The sequence below is a fragment of the Rana temporaria genome, chromosome 5, assembly GCF_905171775.1.
Source record: "Rana temporaria chromosome 5, aRanTem1.1, whole genome shotgun sequence".
NCBI lineage: Eukaryota > Metazoa > Chordata > Amphibia > Anura > Ranidae > Rana > Rana temporaria.
The window spans coordinates 173,941,468-173,958,308 of NC_053493.1; the positions used below are offsets into that span (position 1 = coordinate 173,941,468).

The 16,841-nt window shown below is 43.4% G+C and overlaps 1 protein-coding gene across 6 annotated transcripts in view; it reads right to left on the reverse strand.

The window, feature by feature from the left end:
- Nucleotides 1-16,841, reverse strand: part of TRIO (trio Rho guanine nucleotide exchange factor) — a 1,129,982-nt gene that overhangs the window by 1,071,897 nt on the left and 41,244 nt on the right. For all 6 annotated transcript variants that reach the window (XM_040353401.1, XM_040353397.1, XM_040353396.1 and 3 more), the window contains exon 2: nucleotides 16,288-16,362. In XM_040353401.1, the coding sequence (XP_040209335.1) occupies nucleotides 16,288-16,362 (75 nt within the window). The remainder of the gene's footprint in view (nucleotides 1-16,287; nucleotides 16,363-16,841) is intronic.

The following is a 16,841-nucleotide window of genomic DNA, read 5'->3' on the forward strand; positions in this document are numbered from 1 at the left end:
CCATTCGTTCTTCTGCTGTTTCGATTCTAGAGAGCATGTGAACAAAATCGGTTCGTAAATTCTGTATTTCACCTTTTATCACGTTTTCCAGCCTTAACAGCATCTCTGCCATTTCTCCTTTTGAGGGGGACTGAGTATCTGCGCTTCGTTCATCCATCCTGCTGCTTTCCAGTCTGCTTCCTGTAGGCCCCTCCTCTCTTGATTCTATATATATTTCTCTGGAGATATCACTCTGGGGTTTCTTATTTTCAGCCTTTTTGACTTTATTCACTTGTTGTTGCTTTGTTACCACCTGGGCCTCAGGGGCGCGCGGGCTTTCCCCTCTTGTCACAAATGGTCTTATTGAACTTGTTGCTGTTGTATTGCTTGGAGTAGTTGGGGGTCCCCCTTTTGTTGATCTACTCGTCATTCTGCTCATTCTAGTCTCCCTCCTTCTAATTCTCTTCCCCAGCTTGGCCTCTTATTCCCAGCCGGTTAATGGAGAGTCCAGTGTCAGGGAGGTACCCGGTATGAAGTGCCAAACTGGGTTGGGTTAGATGTTTGCTTTGAAGGGATTTACTATTTGCTCCTTTAATTTTGTCCTTCCCCCCTCCACCCCTCTCTTGGCTCCTAACCTACTGATATTGTCTCGGTTTTCAGGGGTTCTGATAGATACTGATAGATACTCCGGAAACAATATCACTAGTGAATCGCAGATTCACAGGGGGACTCGCCTGTTTGGTATTATTCACTTCCCAATCCCTCTTTTTTCCTTATTGCTTAACATTCCCCTATACTGATGTTATGTCACCGTTAGGTCTTAATAAGCTCTTGGTCTCTCCCCTTGTATATGTATAGCTAGACTTCCTTCAGTAAGGTATCAGATCGATAACATGGGGTCGCAAGCGTTTGCAAAGACCTGGGTCCCTAGTTCAGCGGGAACCGCGGGCTAATTTAAATACCATGCCATTAAATTTCACACCAATATACAATATGTTGCATAGGGTTATTCCGCATACCACGTACAGATTTCAAAGGCCCGGGTACCAATATAAGTGAGCTGTTTGAGCTCCCTTGGGTGTTTGCACCCTGTGCCTCTTTTGTATATAATCGTAGTTTGTTCTCAGACGCCCCCCTTCTGATACTCTGACCCCAGTTCAAATCAGATTCAAGTTTTTCTTTTTCCTTACACGTTTCCTTTGCTGTACATTTTATTGACTTTGTATGCTTAATCCCCAGGAACAGTCCCTTTCAATTTTTCAATAAGAGTGAATTCTCATACCTTAAGGATCCAGCAAGTAAAAAAAAGATTAAGTAATGCATGACAGACCTGTTCTTTAGTGGGTTAGCGGTGTCCTCCGACCCTCCTTCAGGGATTTTTCCCCTGCCTTACCTCCGTGCTTCCTTTCTTTGGCATAGGTGATTTCTTGCTGCTGGCCTTACTGTTTGTAGTAATGGGTGAAGCAGTGGATTGGTCTGAATGGGCTCGGAGAGCTCCGTCCTCCCGTCTCCTCCTTGTGTCTCGTCTATCCCCGCTACTCGCCGGCAATTCTCCCAGGTCTCCGCCACAGCACAGCACGGTCTGCAGTGAGTAGTACCGAGAACCGAGGCTCCCCTACTCACCACGCCACTCAATTGTGTCCGTGCGGGTCCTCCGCCATACAGCGCGATAGTCGGCGTGTGACGTATGGTGTGGAGGCTGTGTGGAGGCAGCCGTCATCCGTTTCCTCTCCTCGGCTAGCGCGATCCGTCTCTCCCCTCAGGCAGTCCCATAGATCTTCACCCCCCCTCACCCTCGAGCGCGCCGCGTCCTCATGTGCTCGTGCACGCCATCGTCAGCTGGGTCTTGTATTAATTCCTTAAACAAATTTTGCAGTGTTATCAGATCTTTTGAGCTCACATTTTCTGATAGTCCTCTTATTTTCTTATATTGTTCCTTCTATTTCTATTCTCTTGCTCATCTGCAGACATTATCCTGCTTTAAGAAACCCATTTTGCTTCCTCCAACCATCCTAAATACTTTAATAGATCCTACAATCAGGTCCATTATACAACCTTCACTAACAAAACTAGGGGAGTTGCGATATTTATTCGCAACTCAGTAATATTTGACATACACAACATCTTTAAAAGGTCCCCAACAGTCGTTTTATCATCCTGAAAGGTACTATAACTAACCGTGCGATTACAATCGCTTCGGTTTACGCCTCAAATTATTCCCAATCTACGTTTTTTACTAAATTCTTTGAGTCCCTGGACAGGTTTCACTCCCCCCATATGGTGGTGGGTGGAGATTTCAACCTTGCCGCTCACCCTGCTCTAGACGCTATATCAATAAACTACAATTGATAGATCCTTGGAGAGCCCATAACACTGGCGTTAAGGCCTATACCCACTACTCCCACCCCCACGATTGCTATGCCAGATTGGACTATATATTCTGTACCCCAAGCCTATTGGCCAACTCCTCACAGGCACATATCCCACCATTCCCCTGGTCGGACCATAATATCGCTTCATTTGACACTACTTACATTGGCCTCTCCCCTTCACCATACAACTGGCGCCTCAATGACTCCCTCCTGACAGACCCCATAAACAAAAGTGCCATCTCCACTCATATAGAAAACTACTTTTTGGAAAACACAAATAATGACACCACCTCTACATCTCTCTGGGTGGCCCATAAGGTGGTCCTACGGGGTCACATCATAAATTTGGCAGGAACTAAGAATAGGGAGAGATTGGCTGAAATCAAACATCTCACTAATGACTTACATCATCTTTATAACAAACGACAGCATTCCCGCACTCAAGATATCACTCAACAGATCCAGGACAAACGCCAAGCCCTAGACCTCATTCTGTCGGCCAACAGAGAGATCTCTCTGGTTCTCTAGAGCCAAGTTCTTGCTTCACAGTAATTCCCCCTCGGCAATGTTTGCCAGGAAGCTGAATCAAGATAGCAAAACCACCCATATTTACAAACTCCGGGATAATGGTGGCAACCTAATAACACACCCTCAGAGAGTACTGAAGATTTTCACTTCTTTCTATAAAGACCTTATGTCCTGCCCCAAAGACCAGCCAAGAGCATCCTCCAAATCCTGGCTGGATGGCCTTAAACGTCCTTCTCTTGACCAACAACATATTGACTCCCTTAACTCCCCCTGTACAGTTGATGAAATTTCCCAAATCATTAAATCCCTTAAAACCTCTACGGCCCCTGGCCCTGATGGTTACACATCCTCCAACTATAAAAAATGTGCCCCCCTCCTGGCCCCGAACCTCGTGACACTATTCAATCATATATTAGAAGGTAACAATTTCCCGGAAGAGATGCTTCTAGCTAATCCTTCCTTGATCCCCAAACCTAACAAGGATCACACTCTTCCCCAAAATTTCCGCCCCATATATCGGTTTTGAATAATGACCTCAAGATCTTTGGTAGGATCCTTGCAGATAGACTCGCAAAAGTTATATCCCCCCCGAATTCACATTGATCAGTCTGGTTTTATACCAGGCAGGCAAATTACGGATAACATTAGGCTGGTTACCAATATTATTCAAGATGCTAAACTACACTCGCGTCAGGCCTGCCTTCTCAGCCTGGACATCCACAAGGAGTTTGACAGCGTCAGCTGGGCCTATTTAAACAACCTTTTACCCAGGTTTGGGATCTCGAGTAAATTTCTACAGGGTTTAAATGCTCTTTATCAATCTCCTCAGACTCGCATTAGGATTCCCGGTAGGGGAACGAGACAGGGATGTCCATTATCCCCGCTCTTATTTGGACTGGCCATTGAACCCCTAGCGCATGCCATTAGAAACAACCCTGATATTAAGGGGTATAATAAGGATCACCTTGAATTTAAAGTTAGTCTATATGCAGATGACGCACTGGTTTTTCTTACAGAACCCCTCACATCTATCCCCGTCCTTCTTAGGGAACTTGACATTTTTCACAATATTTCTGGCCTTAAAATTAATTTGAATAAGTGTTCGGCCCTACCACTTAACCTCCACCTAAATATGCAAAATCTACTCCAGACCAACTTCCCTTTTTTTTGGAACACACATTTCATTTAAAATAATTGGGAGTCAACATTACTTCCTCACATAATTGTTTATACAAGGCCAATTATCTCCCACTTTTTACACACTTCTCACTTCTTAACACTTGGTCCTCATACCACATCTCTTTCCTTGGCAGGATCTGTGCAATTAAAATGAACCTAATCCCCAAACTTCTATACTACTTCCGCACCCTCCCCGTCAAAGTCTCAAAATCCAAATTAGAATCTCTTCAAAGAATCATCAACAAATTCATCTGGACAGATAAAAAACTTAGATAGTTACACCATCCTACACAGGCCACAATCCAGGGGCGGTTTGGGCCTACCTAGTCTATGGAAATATTTTCTTGCCGCTAGGCTCATCCCAACTGTCCCAATGGTTCTCTCCCTCTCAGGATATTCCCTGGAAGAAATTTGAATCCACATCAGTTTGTCCACTACATCTTCAGGGCATATTCTGGTCCAACTATACCCTATACCGTAATCTCCTTAAGCAAAATATTATAGTGGCCCACCTTTTCCAACTCTGGCTCAAGGTAAAAGATACTTTTCTACTGTCCTCGACCATCTCACCACTCACTTCCTTCCTAGGTGACCCTAGGTTTAATTTAGCCTATAATAATAGATCCCCATTTTCCTCTTGGATAGACAATAACCTCACCAACCTAACCTCATTACAATCTAAATGGGAAATCAAACCCTTTGCTTTACTGCAAAGGGAATATAATCTCCCATCTTCTGAACACTAACGTTATTTACTAAATAGATCATTTTTCTCCAAACACTTCTCACTATGCTCTCAATCTACCAACACAGTATTTGAAAGGATCTGCCTGATCTCATCTAGAGAGAAAGGAATGATATCTCGTATATACCACTATCTCAATAACTTGACCATACAAGACAAATCCAACCCGATGCTACAATGGGAAGAGGATCTTGGATCCTCAGTCCCACCAGATACTTGGAACTCTATGTCCGAGAACCTTTGCAAGTGTAATAGAGCCATTTCATTTAGAGAAACCCCAATGAAACTTTTCTCCAGGTGGTATCTCACCCTTCCAAAATCCATTTTTTTATCCCTCTGTATCCCCCAACTGTTTCAGAGGTTGTCCTGATGAGGGCACCCTATCACACATTTTGGAGCTGCCCACATCTTGACCAGATTTGGGACGCAGCGACTAATAGATTTGAGAGATCCTTAAAACACAAATTCACTCTCACCCCTCAGACAGGTCATTTGTCATTCTCTGTATGCTTTCGTTTATTTTTATTTCTACAATAAAAACTTTTGTAAACAAAAAAATAAATATTTAGGGATATTTCTGTCCAAGATAGAACGGGACCTATATGAAGATAATTATATTCCCCTACTAAACAAAATAAAATTAGAACTGAAGGGCTATCCAATTGAAAAACGATCCTGGTTGGGCAGAATAAACATTGTTAAGATGATACTACCTAAAGCTTTGTATATTTTCCAAACGCTTCTGATAAAAATTGCAGATACATACTTTAAAATACTGGGGAAGATAAGGAGATTCATATGGAAAGAAAAGAAGCCCCATATATCAGTTGAGATTCTGACCAGACCTAGACAGGAGGGAGGACTAGATCTACCAGATTTTAACCACTTAAAGACCTTAGGTGTTTTTCAGATTTGGTGTTTGCAAGACTAAAACATTTTTTTCTGCTAGAAAATTACTTAAAACCCCCAAACATTATATATATTTTTTTCTAACACCCTAGAGAATAAAATGGCGGTCATCGCAATACTTTTTGTCACACCGTATTTGCGCAGCGGTCTTACAAGCGCACTTTTTTTGGAAAAAATTCACTTTTTTGAATTAAAAAATAAGACAACAATAAATTTGGCCCAATTTTTTTATATATTGTGAAAGATAATGTTACGTTGAGTAAAATGATACCCAACATGTCACGCTTTAAAATTCCGCCCGCTCGTGGCATGGCGTCAAACTTTTACCCTTAAAAATCTCGATAGGCGACGTTTAAAAAATTCTATAGGTTGCATTTTTTGAGCTATAGAGTAGCTCTAGGGCTATAATTATTGCGCTCGCTCCAACGATCGCGGCGATACCTCACTTGTGTGATTTGAACACCGTTTTCATATGTGGGCGCTACTCGCGTATGCGTTCGCTTCTGCGCGCGAGCTCGTCGGGACGGGGCGCTTTAAAAAAAAAATTTGGGGGTTTTCTTATTAATTTTTATTGATTTTATTATTTTTTTACACTGAAATAAAAAAAAAAAAATGATCACTTTTATTTCTATTACAAGGAATGTAAACATCCCTTGTAATAGAAAAAAGCATGACAGGTCCTCTTAAATATGAGATCTGGGGTCAAAAAGACCTCAGATCTCATATTTAGACTTAAATGCAAGAAAAAAAAAAAAGGAAAATTTGTCATTTAAAAAAAATGACAACAAAAAAATTGTCTCTTTAAGAGGCTGGGCGGGACTGACGTTTTGACGTCACTTCCGCCCAGCAGAGCTATGAGGACGGGTGGGGGCCATCTTGCCCTCACTCAAGTCCTCGCTCTCCAGGCGGCAGCATCCGATCTCCTCCGCCGCTACCGACGGCTACGGTAAGCGGCGGAGGGAGCGGAAAAGCGGCGGGAGGGGCCCTCTCCCGCCACCGATAACGGCGATCTCGCGGCGAATCCGCCACGCAGACCGCCGTTATCGTTTACACGGCCGCCCACAGAAAATATGGATACCTCAGTTGTGGCAGCGGCTGCTGCCGTTACTGAGATATCCATATTTAAAAAGAGGACGTACATTTACAATACGCGGGTCTTTAAGTGGTTAAAAGATATTATGAGGCCGCTGTATTAAAGAGGATAACTGACTGGTTGCAGGGGGAAGGACAAAAAAAAATGGGTAGGAGTAGTAAAGAGTCTGAGTAGAAGAGAGTCTGAGTAAAAAGGAATTGGGAAAGATAATATGGATCCCAAAACAATATAGAGGTCTTGCTCATGAGATACCTTCAATAACAAAAGAAACCTTTAGAATATGTGATAGAGTGTGTAAAATAAAGAAGTGGTATTATAATAGTCCGCTGTTGCCCCTAACAGGTACAGACTACTTCCCACCAGGAAGGGGAGGAGAGTGTACCCGAGATGGGCAACCACGGACACACTAAAAAAGTAAAAGATGTATTAAAAGGGAATACTTTGTGTCCAATTTTAGAATTACGAGAAAGACATGGATCCACCTTAGGGGATTTCTGGAGGTATAGAAAATTCCAACATTTTGTAAATACTTTACCAAAACTCCTGCAAGCTATGAGTGAGTTGAACTCATGGGAAAAACTTGTAGAGCGGGGTGAAATAGGAAGACAGGGGATATCGAATATATATAGGATATCGTCTCCCTCAAGGGGACCGGAGATATTGAAAATACTAGAAAGTTGGGAATTAGAATTAAATCAAACCATATCAGAGGAAAAGAAGAGACAAATCTTAGAGTAGAGCTGCACGTTTAATCGTCAAGAATCGTTATCGCGATCTTTTTCCCGTTGCAATTCTTGACACAAGGTTTCATGATCTTTGACATGAAAAGAATTTCCTCTCTGCTCTCAGCCAAAAGTCAAAGTCTGGCCAATCTGCCAAGTCTGGGCAGCCTGCCAAGTTTTGAAAACATTCTTCATCAGTGGAAAGTTAAGTCTAAACATTGTATCACATCAAAGGAATAAACTTCTGTATGTAAATTAGGGAACGTTTAACCACTTAAACACCAAACCTTTTTCTGACAGCTCTTTTCAAGTTAAAATGATTATTTTTTTTGCTAGAAAATTACTTAGAACCCCCAAACATTATATATTTTTTAAGTAGAGACCCTAGAGAATAAAATGGCGGTTGTTGCAATATTTTATGTTGCACTGTATTTGCACAGCAGTCTTTTTAAATGCAATTTTTTTGGAAAAAATTACTTTGTTTAAAAAAATAAAATAAAAAAATAACCAGTAAAGTTGGCTCTTTTTTTTTTTTGTATAAATGTAAACGATTTTACGCCGCGAGAATCGTGATCTTCATTCTAAGCAAAAAAATCGTGATTTTCATTTTGGCCAGAATCGTGCAGCTCTATCTTAGAGTATGTACATTCTACATCAACAGATGCAAAAGTAAAAAAAAGAGATGAACTATAAGCTCCTAACTAAATGAGATGATGTTTCAGTGAAACTCCATAGGATAAACAAGGAGATATCAACCTTTTGTTGAAGAGGTTGTGGGATGGAGGGAACACATGCCCATATATGGTGGCATTGTCCCCTGATACAGGTATACTGGAATATGTCATTTTTATTAATTTTAATAGTTTGGGTACCCCCCCTTGTACTATATATTTTTTTAATATTCCTCACCTCCCAGCGATCCTTTTATCCTTTTTTAAGGGTGGTTTTATGAGCATGTAATTGATTCATGGCTTTAGCATTGTTTGCCAGCAATGCATTGTGAATTATTAATTGCATATATATATATCTCCTTCCACTTGAGAGAGAGATTTTTTTACCCCCCTTCTTTTCTCTTTGTATGGACATTGAGAATTTATCAGGGATTTATGGAATTTTACTAATTACTGGTTATACACCATTATTAACATTGGGTTTATATTCCGAATAGAAGCCATATGATCTGTTACAATATCTGTAATTTTGCTTGGGAGTATATATGGTGAGCAAAACATCTGCTATATTCTAGCATAAGCATCTATTACTAGGTATCCTGTGTATTACTATTTGCCTATTTCATTTCAGTCCACTTGAGGGAGCCATTGTACACATCTCCTATTTAACATTGGTTGCTCACTATATGAACACTATCCATTAGGGATGCATTACGGACCAACGCAATTTTATTACTTGTTTTACATCATTACTGACATTGGATGTTCATTTCAAATAGATACCATAGGATTCGTTTCATTTCTTTTATTTTGTTTGGCGCTCTGCACTTTCAGGTTTAATTACTGAGTGTAGCGCCAATCACAGCCCACATATAAGTCACCTTTTCACCAACGGCACTTCATACCTATGATTAAGCGGCGTCGATCAGCCGCGCAACGCGTCAGGGGATAGAGAAGTGCCGTCGGTGACGTCATCGCCGAGAGCGGAGATCAGCTGTTTGTTACTACGCCTCCTGTAACCACCTGCTGTTTACAGAGATTTTAACTGTGAGTGTTACTGTTTTGTTTATTAAACCTTACCCGTACATACTACACCATGGAGTCTGCTTTTTGCTTTTATTGATGGTCTGGATGGTCTGTGGACGTGTGCTGGAAACAAGCTGGGCTGTCTGGGATCCATTGTTTAAACCTGCTGGTCTCCATTGTTTCTACATTCAGGCTTGAATAGCCTTCATTGAGGTGAGAGGCTAGGATTTCTCCAAGTTTGATCTGCACTACTACACGGAAAGATCGTGCATTGGATTGCAGCATCGATCAAGCACTTTTTGCACTTTGTTGGAAATTATTAAAGCACCTTATTCTATCAAGCACTTTATGAATACATGTATTCATCTATTATCATTTTTCACCTTTAAACACAAAGGGCCAAATTCTCAAAAGAGATACGCAGACTTAACTGCTGTTCAGTCTGTGCCTAACTTTGGAAACGATTCTCAAAAGGCTTTTTCCAAAGTTAGGCAGAAAATCTGACATGTGTAAGACACTTACACGGTCAGATCTTAGGATGCAGTACCGCATCCGCCGCTGGGGGCATTTCTCATTGAAATGCAGCTTTGAGTATGCAAATGAGGACTTAAGCAGATTCTCAAAGCATTTCAGCATTGTGATTTCTGCGTAAGTTCTGATTTTGCTTGCGCAAAACTAGGGCTGGTTTTACAATGTGTAAAGTTAGTCACACCTTGTAAAGGCCCATTCAAGCGACGGCATTTGGTATGCATTCCTGAGGGAGAACTCCACGGCAATTTTTAAATTCAAAACCGGCATGGGTTCCCCCCCAGGAGCATACCAGGCCCTTAGGTCTGGTATGGGTTGTAAGGAGACCCCCCCACGCCGAAAATTCGACGTAGGGGGTCCCCCTACAATCCATACCAGACCCGTATCCAAAGCACGCTACCCGGCCGGTCAGGAAGGGAGTGGGGACGAGCGAGTGCCCCCCCCTCCTGAGCCGTGCCAGGCCGCATGCCCTCAACATGGGGGGGTTGGGTGCTCTGGGGCAGGGGGGCGCACTGCGGGCCCCCCCACCCCAGAGCACCCTGTCCCCATGTTGATGAGGACAGGACCTCTTCCCGACAACCCTTGCTGTTGGTTGTCGGGGTCTGCGGGCGGGGGCTTATCGGAATCTGGGAGTCCCCTCAAATAAGGGGGCCCCCAGATACCGGCCCCCCACCCTAAGTGAATGGATATGGGGTACATCGTACCCCTACCCATTCACCTGGAGGCAAAAAGTAAAAGTTAGTAAACACACAACACAAGGGTTTTTAAAATAATTTATTATTCTGCTCCGGAGGCCCCCCCTGTCTTCTTTATTAGCTCTATTACCAGGGGGGGCTTCTTCTTCCGCTCTCCGGGGGGGGGTTCTTCTTCCGCTCTCCGGGGGGGGGTTCTTCTTCCGCTCTCCGGGGGGGGGTTCTTCTTCCGCTCTCCGGGGGGGGGTTCTTCTTCCGCTCTCCGGGGGGGTTCTTCTTCCGCTCTCCGGGGGGGGGTTCTTCTTCCGCTCTCCGGGGGGGGTTCTTCTTCGCTCTCCGGGGGGGGTTCTTCTTTCGCTCTCCGGGGGGGGGTTCTTCTTTCGCTCTCCGGGGGGGGGTTCTTCTTTCGCTCTCCGGGGGGGGTTCTTCTTTCGCTCTCCGGGGGGGGGTTCTTCTTTCGCTCTCCGGGGGGGGGTTCTTCTTTCGCTCTCCGGGGGGGGGTTCTTCTTTCGCTCTCCGGGGGGGGGTTCTTCTTTCGCTCTCCGGGGGGGGGTTCTTCTTTCGCTCTCCGGGGGGGGGTTCTTCTTCCGCTCTCCGGGGGGGGGTTCTTCTTCCGCTCTCCGGGGGGGGTTCTTCTTCCGCTCTCCGGGGGGGGGGTTCTTCTTCCGCTCTCCGGGGGTCTTCTTCTCTCTTCGCCGCTCTCCACTGTTGACTCGGCGAACCCCGGTTCTTCTCCAGCTGTCCGGTGCCTTCTTCTTCAGCGCTGGCTGCCTGCTATCTTTGTGTGTTAGCTCAATTACGAGCAGGCAGCCATCGCGGTCTTCTGTGACGTCAGGTTCTTCTCTTCTGTTCTTCTCCCCTCTTCCGATGTTGACTCGTCGCATCTTGTCACTGTAATGATGGAAGCGCGCCTTGCATCCCATTTATATAGGCATCACCGTCCCATCATGCTCCGGCAGGTACCCACGTGGTGGGTGCACGTGGGTAGGCACCCACCACGTGGGTACCTGCCGGAGCATGATGGAAAGGTGATGCCAATATAAATGGGATGCAAGGCGCGCTTCCATCATTACAGTGACAAGATGCGACGAGTCAACATCGGAAGAGGGGAGAAGAACAGAAGAGAAGAACCTGACGTCACAGAAGACCGCGATGGCTGCCTGCTCGTAATTGAGCTAACACACAAAGATAGCAGGCAGCCAGCGCTGAAGAAGGCACCGGACAGCTGGAGAAGAACCGGGGTTCGCCGAGTCAACAGCGGAGAGCGGCGAAGAGAGAAGAAGACCCCCGGAGAGCGGAGAAGCCCCCTCCCCCGGAGAGCGGAAGAAGAAACCCCCCCCGGAGAGTGGAAGAAGAAGCCCCCCTGGTAATAGAGCTAATAAAGAAGACAGGGGGGGCCTCCGGAGCAGAATAATAAATTATTTTAAAAACCCTTGTGTTGTGTGTTTACTAACTTTTACTTTTTGCCTCCAGGTGAATGGGTAGGGGTACGATGTACCCCATATCCATTCACTTAGGGTGGGGGGCCGGTATCTGGGGGCCCCCTTAATTGAGGGGACTCCCAGATTCCGATAAGCCCCCGCCCGCAGACCCCGACAACCAACGGCAAGGGTTGTCGGGAAGAGGTCCTGTCCTCATCAACATGGGGACAGGGTGCTCTGGGGTGGGGGGGCCCGCAGTGCGCCCCCCTGCCCCAGAGCACCCAACCCCCCCATGTTGAGGGCAGCTCTATCTTAGAGTATGTACATTCTACATCAACAGATGCAAAAGTAAAAAAAGAGATGAACTATAAGCTCCTAACTAAATGAGATGATGTTTCAGTGAAACTCCATAGGATAAACAAGGAGATATCAACCTTTTGTTGAAGAGGTTGTGGGATGGAGGGAACACACACGCTCGCTCGTCCCCACTCCCTTCCTGACCGGCCGGGTAGCGTGCTTTGGATACGGGTCTGGTATGGATTGTAGGGGGACCCCCTATGTCGAATTTTCGGCGTGGGGGGGGTCTCCTTACAACCCATACCAGACCTAAGGGCCTGGTATGCTCCTGGGGGGGGAACCAATGCCGTTTTTTTCTTTGAAAATTGGCATGGAGTTCTCCCTCTCAGGAATGCATGCTGAGCGACGCTGTCATTTTCTTTTAGAATTATTTGTTTTCCCGGCGCGTATATTTTTTTTCACCCGTCGCAACTTTAGTGTCCCGTCGCAATCTTCAAAGCCGCCCGGCGTCAATTACGTTCGCGCGCTGCACGTCGGGAAAATTACGTCACACGCATGCGCAGTACGGCCGGCGCGGGAGCGCGCCTCATTTAAATTTTAAACGCCCCTCGGAGAGGAGGACCGCCTTGCGACGGCGGCACTTAAGTTACACGGCCTGAAATTTCTAGGTAAGTGCTTTGAAGATCGGGCACTTAGGTAGAGATTTTAAGTCAGTGTAACTTAACTGCTGAAAGTTAAGTTAGGCAGCTTTTTTGAGAATCAGGCCCAAAGTTTTTTTGTCTTGAACTATATTTTTTCACCTGAACATTATTTTTCACATTTATTGGCACTATTAGAGGTGCAATTTTTTTATGCATGACTTTTGGAATATTTATTCATTTTTTCACTTACACCTTTTACAATATATTCGGTGTTTATTTAATATTTATTGTATATCATTAATTGTTTTACACATTATTTATATGACTTACATTTTTGTTTGAGTCATAAACTGTTGGATTTCACTTTCATCAATATTCACTAGTTCCATCCTCCACATCACAATTGATGTGGGAGGAGTCTTGGAGGAAGTAGGAGTGGAACATAATTTATTGAATACTGGTCCATCATCACATGTACATGTACTGTATTTATTAATTTATTACTACTTAGTTCGTATTTGCAAGCGCTACTACACCCCCCCTTTTATACATGCCGATTGGTGCGTGAGCACTTTATTGGTAGTGGCTGCTGCTTTTTATTTATTTATTTTGGTAATCCTTATGCCCTTAGGTTAGGTTTGGTTTTGCGCATTGGTCCCCCCATATTTACATATACTGGAAGGAGATATTAAATTTGATAAAGAAGATTAGTGGAATGGAGGTGAAGCAAGACCCCTGGTATTGCCTATTTCATAATATGGGAATAACGAGGAAAAAATATAGAATAACCTTGGTCCCAACACCTATTGAACGGAGCTAAAGCTTTAATACCAAGGAATTGGAAAGAAAAAAAAACTCCATCAATAGGAGAATGGCCGAGAGAGAGATAGACAGAATTGGATTGATGGAGGAGCTGCTGTCAATCCATAATGAGTGTAGGCCAAAATGTAATAAATCTGGAGAGGATGGAGAGATTTTAAGTAATCAGTGGTGTATATGGCTGGGATGGGGGATTGAGGACAATAGGCATAGAGGGATTCCCTTCCCTGGCCTACCTTTTTATCTTGTTATTTCTCCCCCCCCCCCCTTTTTTTTTTTTTGTACACGTAATTAGGTTGGAGTGGGAGCCCTTTCAAATTAGTTCACATATGATACCAGGTATTAGTTGCCTTAGTAAGCACTTGCACTAAATTTTTCTGGTCCCCCCCCCCTTTTTTTCCCCCCCCCTTCTTTTTATTCTCTGTGATTTTTACATACCAACAGGCTTGTAGCAGGAACCTTCTTAAATTATAATATATATATAACATTATATCACTAGATATAAAGTAGCTTAAAGTATTCACTTGCACAAAAAGGAGGAAGAAAAAAAAAAAAGGAAAGGAAATATTTTGTGATTCCTTTTCCTTTCTTCCTCTCTTTCATAATTTTTTTTATGAAAGATATAGGTCACTATGTACCTGCACTAAGATTTGTTTTAAGTACACTTTTGCTCAGAGGGGGGAGGGGGGGAAATGAGGGGGTGAGAGGAGGAAGAAGGGGGGGGAAGAGGAATTATATTTTTTTCCTTTTCTTCTTCTTCCTTCTTTTAATATTATTATAGTAATATGGTTATACAATAGACACAGGGCACTATGCACTTACATATTAGAGGGTATTGATTCTAGATCAACACATTTTCTATATCCTCTTTTTCCTTTCTTTTCCCCTTTGGTGTCCCCACACTTCACCCCCCGCCCCCCCTTTTTTTTCCCTCTCTCTTCTTTTCTCCCCTATCTCTTGATCTATTCTGTCTCTCTCCTCTCAATGTCTTTCCAAGCTTGGTGATCTCCTCAGTTAGTGCTTATAGAGTATGGGGGCCACAAGGTGGGTATCTTTTAAATAGGAGGAGTAGATCTCTCAGAGAGCTACTATCAATAATGTTAGTTATTTTAAATGTAGGGGGTATATTGAGACCGTATGTGTGTTTTATGTATACGTGTTTTAAGTATTTTTGTATTTGAAATGTTTGTAATGTAATGTTGAAAAAGATGAAGAAACTAAACATAGAAAAAAAAAAAAAAGTATAAGGCCTCCCTTACAATTCAGCTACTGAATGCGGCCAAGGCATGCATCCTCCTATGATGGAGATCGGAGAACCCGCAGTCAAAGTCCCTATGGTTTTCTAAAGTAAATGAACTGAGGGATATGGAGGATCTCACTGCTACCTTGCACAACAGGGAGAAGAACTTTCATGAGATCTGGAGACCCTGGCAACATTGTGTACACTGATGCCCATTTTCAGGGTGTTTTGCAGTCAGGACAACTTTCTTAATTTAGTCCTACTCCCTGGGCGAGAGGCACTACCTGTCTACCCCCTTGTTTTTCTTTCTTGATTTTGATCCATTCTTCGTACTATGGACACCTGGTCCCCCATTCCCCTCTGACAGCTCCGCCACCCCATACCCCCCTGGCTCAGTTATGGGCGTTGCAGTTTTCAGATATTTTGAGTATCCTTGCATACATTATTCCTTTTTCACGGTTTCATTTCTGGGTCTGGTTGGCCACCGGGATGCTTTGCTTCCCGATATTCTGTAAATGTTCTATCTTGTTGCACAGTTTTGCATTTATGAGTCTAAGTTTTGGGTCACCCATATAGCTACTTTAAATGCTTTCCCAGCCTTGCATACCGACAACCATTTTCATAAATTAATGATTTATGTGACTATCCATACTGTGTATTGCTGGGCCTGTTGACATGTAGATTCAATTGTGTGACCCTATCTGATGCTTGACTATGTTACGTGTTTCAGTTTCTTACTTTGGCTGTAAACTGCAACTTTATCTTTTTTGGGAAAAAAAAAAATGGTATTGGTGCATCCCTAATGTTGATTTTGGGGTTGTAAGAGAGAAGCAAATGTTTTTAAGCCGACAACTGAAACCAGGCTTTAGCCCAGGTTCACACTGGGCAGCGGGAATGAAGCCAACCAACACGATTTTACTCCCGCTTGTCAGTCCCGATTTCGAGCCAAAAATCACAAAAAGTAATACAAAAACTACTTTTTGAAAACTGTGCAGCGCCGTAGATGCAGCGTCGCACCAATTAGGACGGTGCCATTGTCGGCAGATGCCGCCGATTTGACATGCGTTTTGACATGTCAAATTGCACCAGTGTGAACCAGGGCTTAGTCTTTTTGGTGATCTTTTAGAATGTGTTACTTCACAGTACAAGCAGCTAGGAAAGTGCATGATGGCTTGTTTTGAAGCATGTTAAGAATATGCTAATATTTTCGATAAGATGGACACGACTGCAATTTAAAAGAAAACTTATAGCATGAACTTGACAGAGGACAAAACCCAGTATAAAGTCTGGAAATCAGGGGCTCCACAGAGGAATAAGTATTAATTTAATTATCACATCTTCTAGTTTACCTTTAAACACATTTTCAAAGTATAACAGAAATCAGTATGTTAAATACAACAGAAAAAACATTGTGCCATAACTTACCAGACAGGTATGCAACTTTTTCTTTTAAAATGGGCAATACTTCCACTGCTTTCAAGCCATCATTTCTTTGAAGGCCTATAAAAAATAAAAAAATAAAAACAGATTGGAAATTCCATATAAGTCCAATTAATGAAGTGCTTTGAATTATACTTTAGTAGCTTACTGAAAATGTTAGAACTACATGCAAACCTCTACTATAATTTTGTACCAACTGTCAGGTGAAACAAAAATCAGGTTGCTGAAAAGCTGCCCGACCACTTCCATTGACTTCAAGTAGTGGCCCCCCTGCCCCCAACACATTTACCAAGCTCTGCTAACCAACCTGCAGGCCCTGGACCCCCATGGTGGTTCCACCAGGTGGCTGGGAGGGGGACCTGTTCACCTATTTCCCCTAGCTGCCTGAAATGAACATGTACATTATCATAAATATTGAGTAAGCTTCATACAAAAATTAGCAAAAAACAAATATGTCGTCCCATATTCAACAAGAATTTTTTTTTGAAAACCTCACAATCACCACAAACTCCAGCATGTCAAAAAAAGTCAGTGAAAAA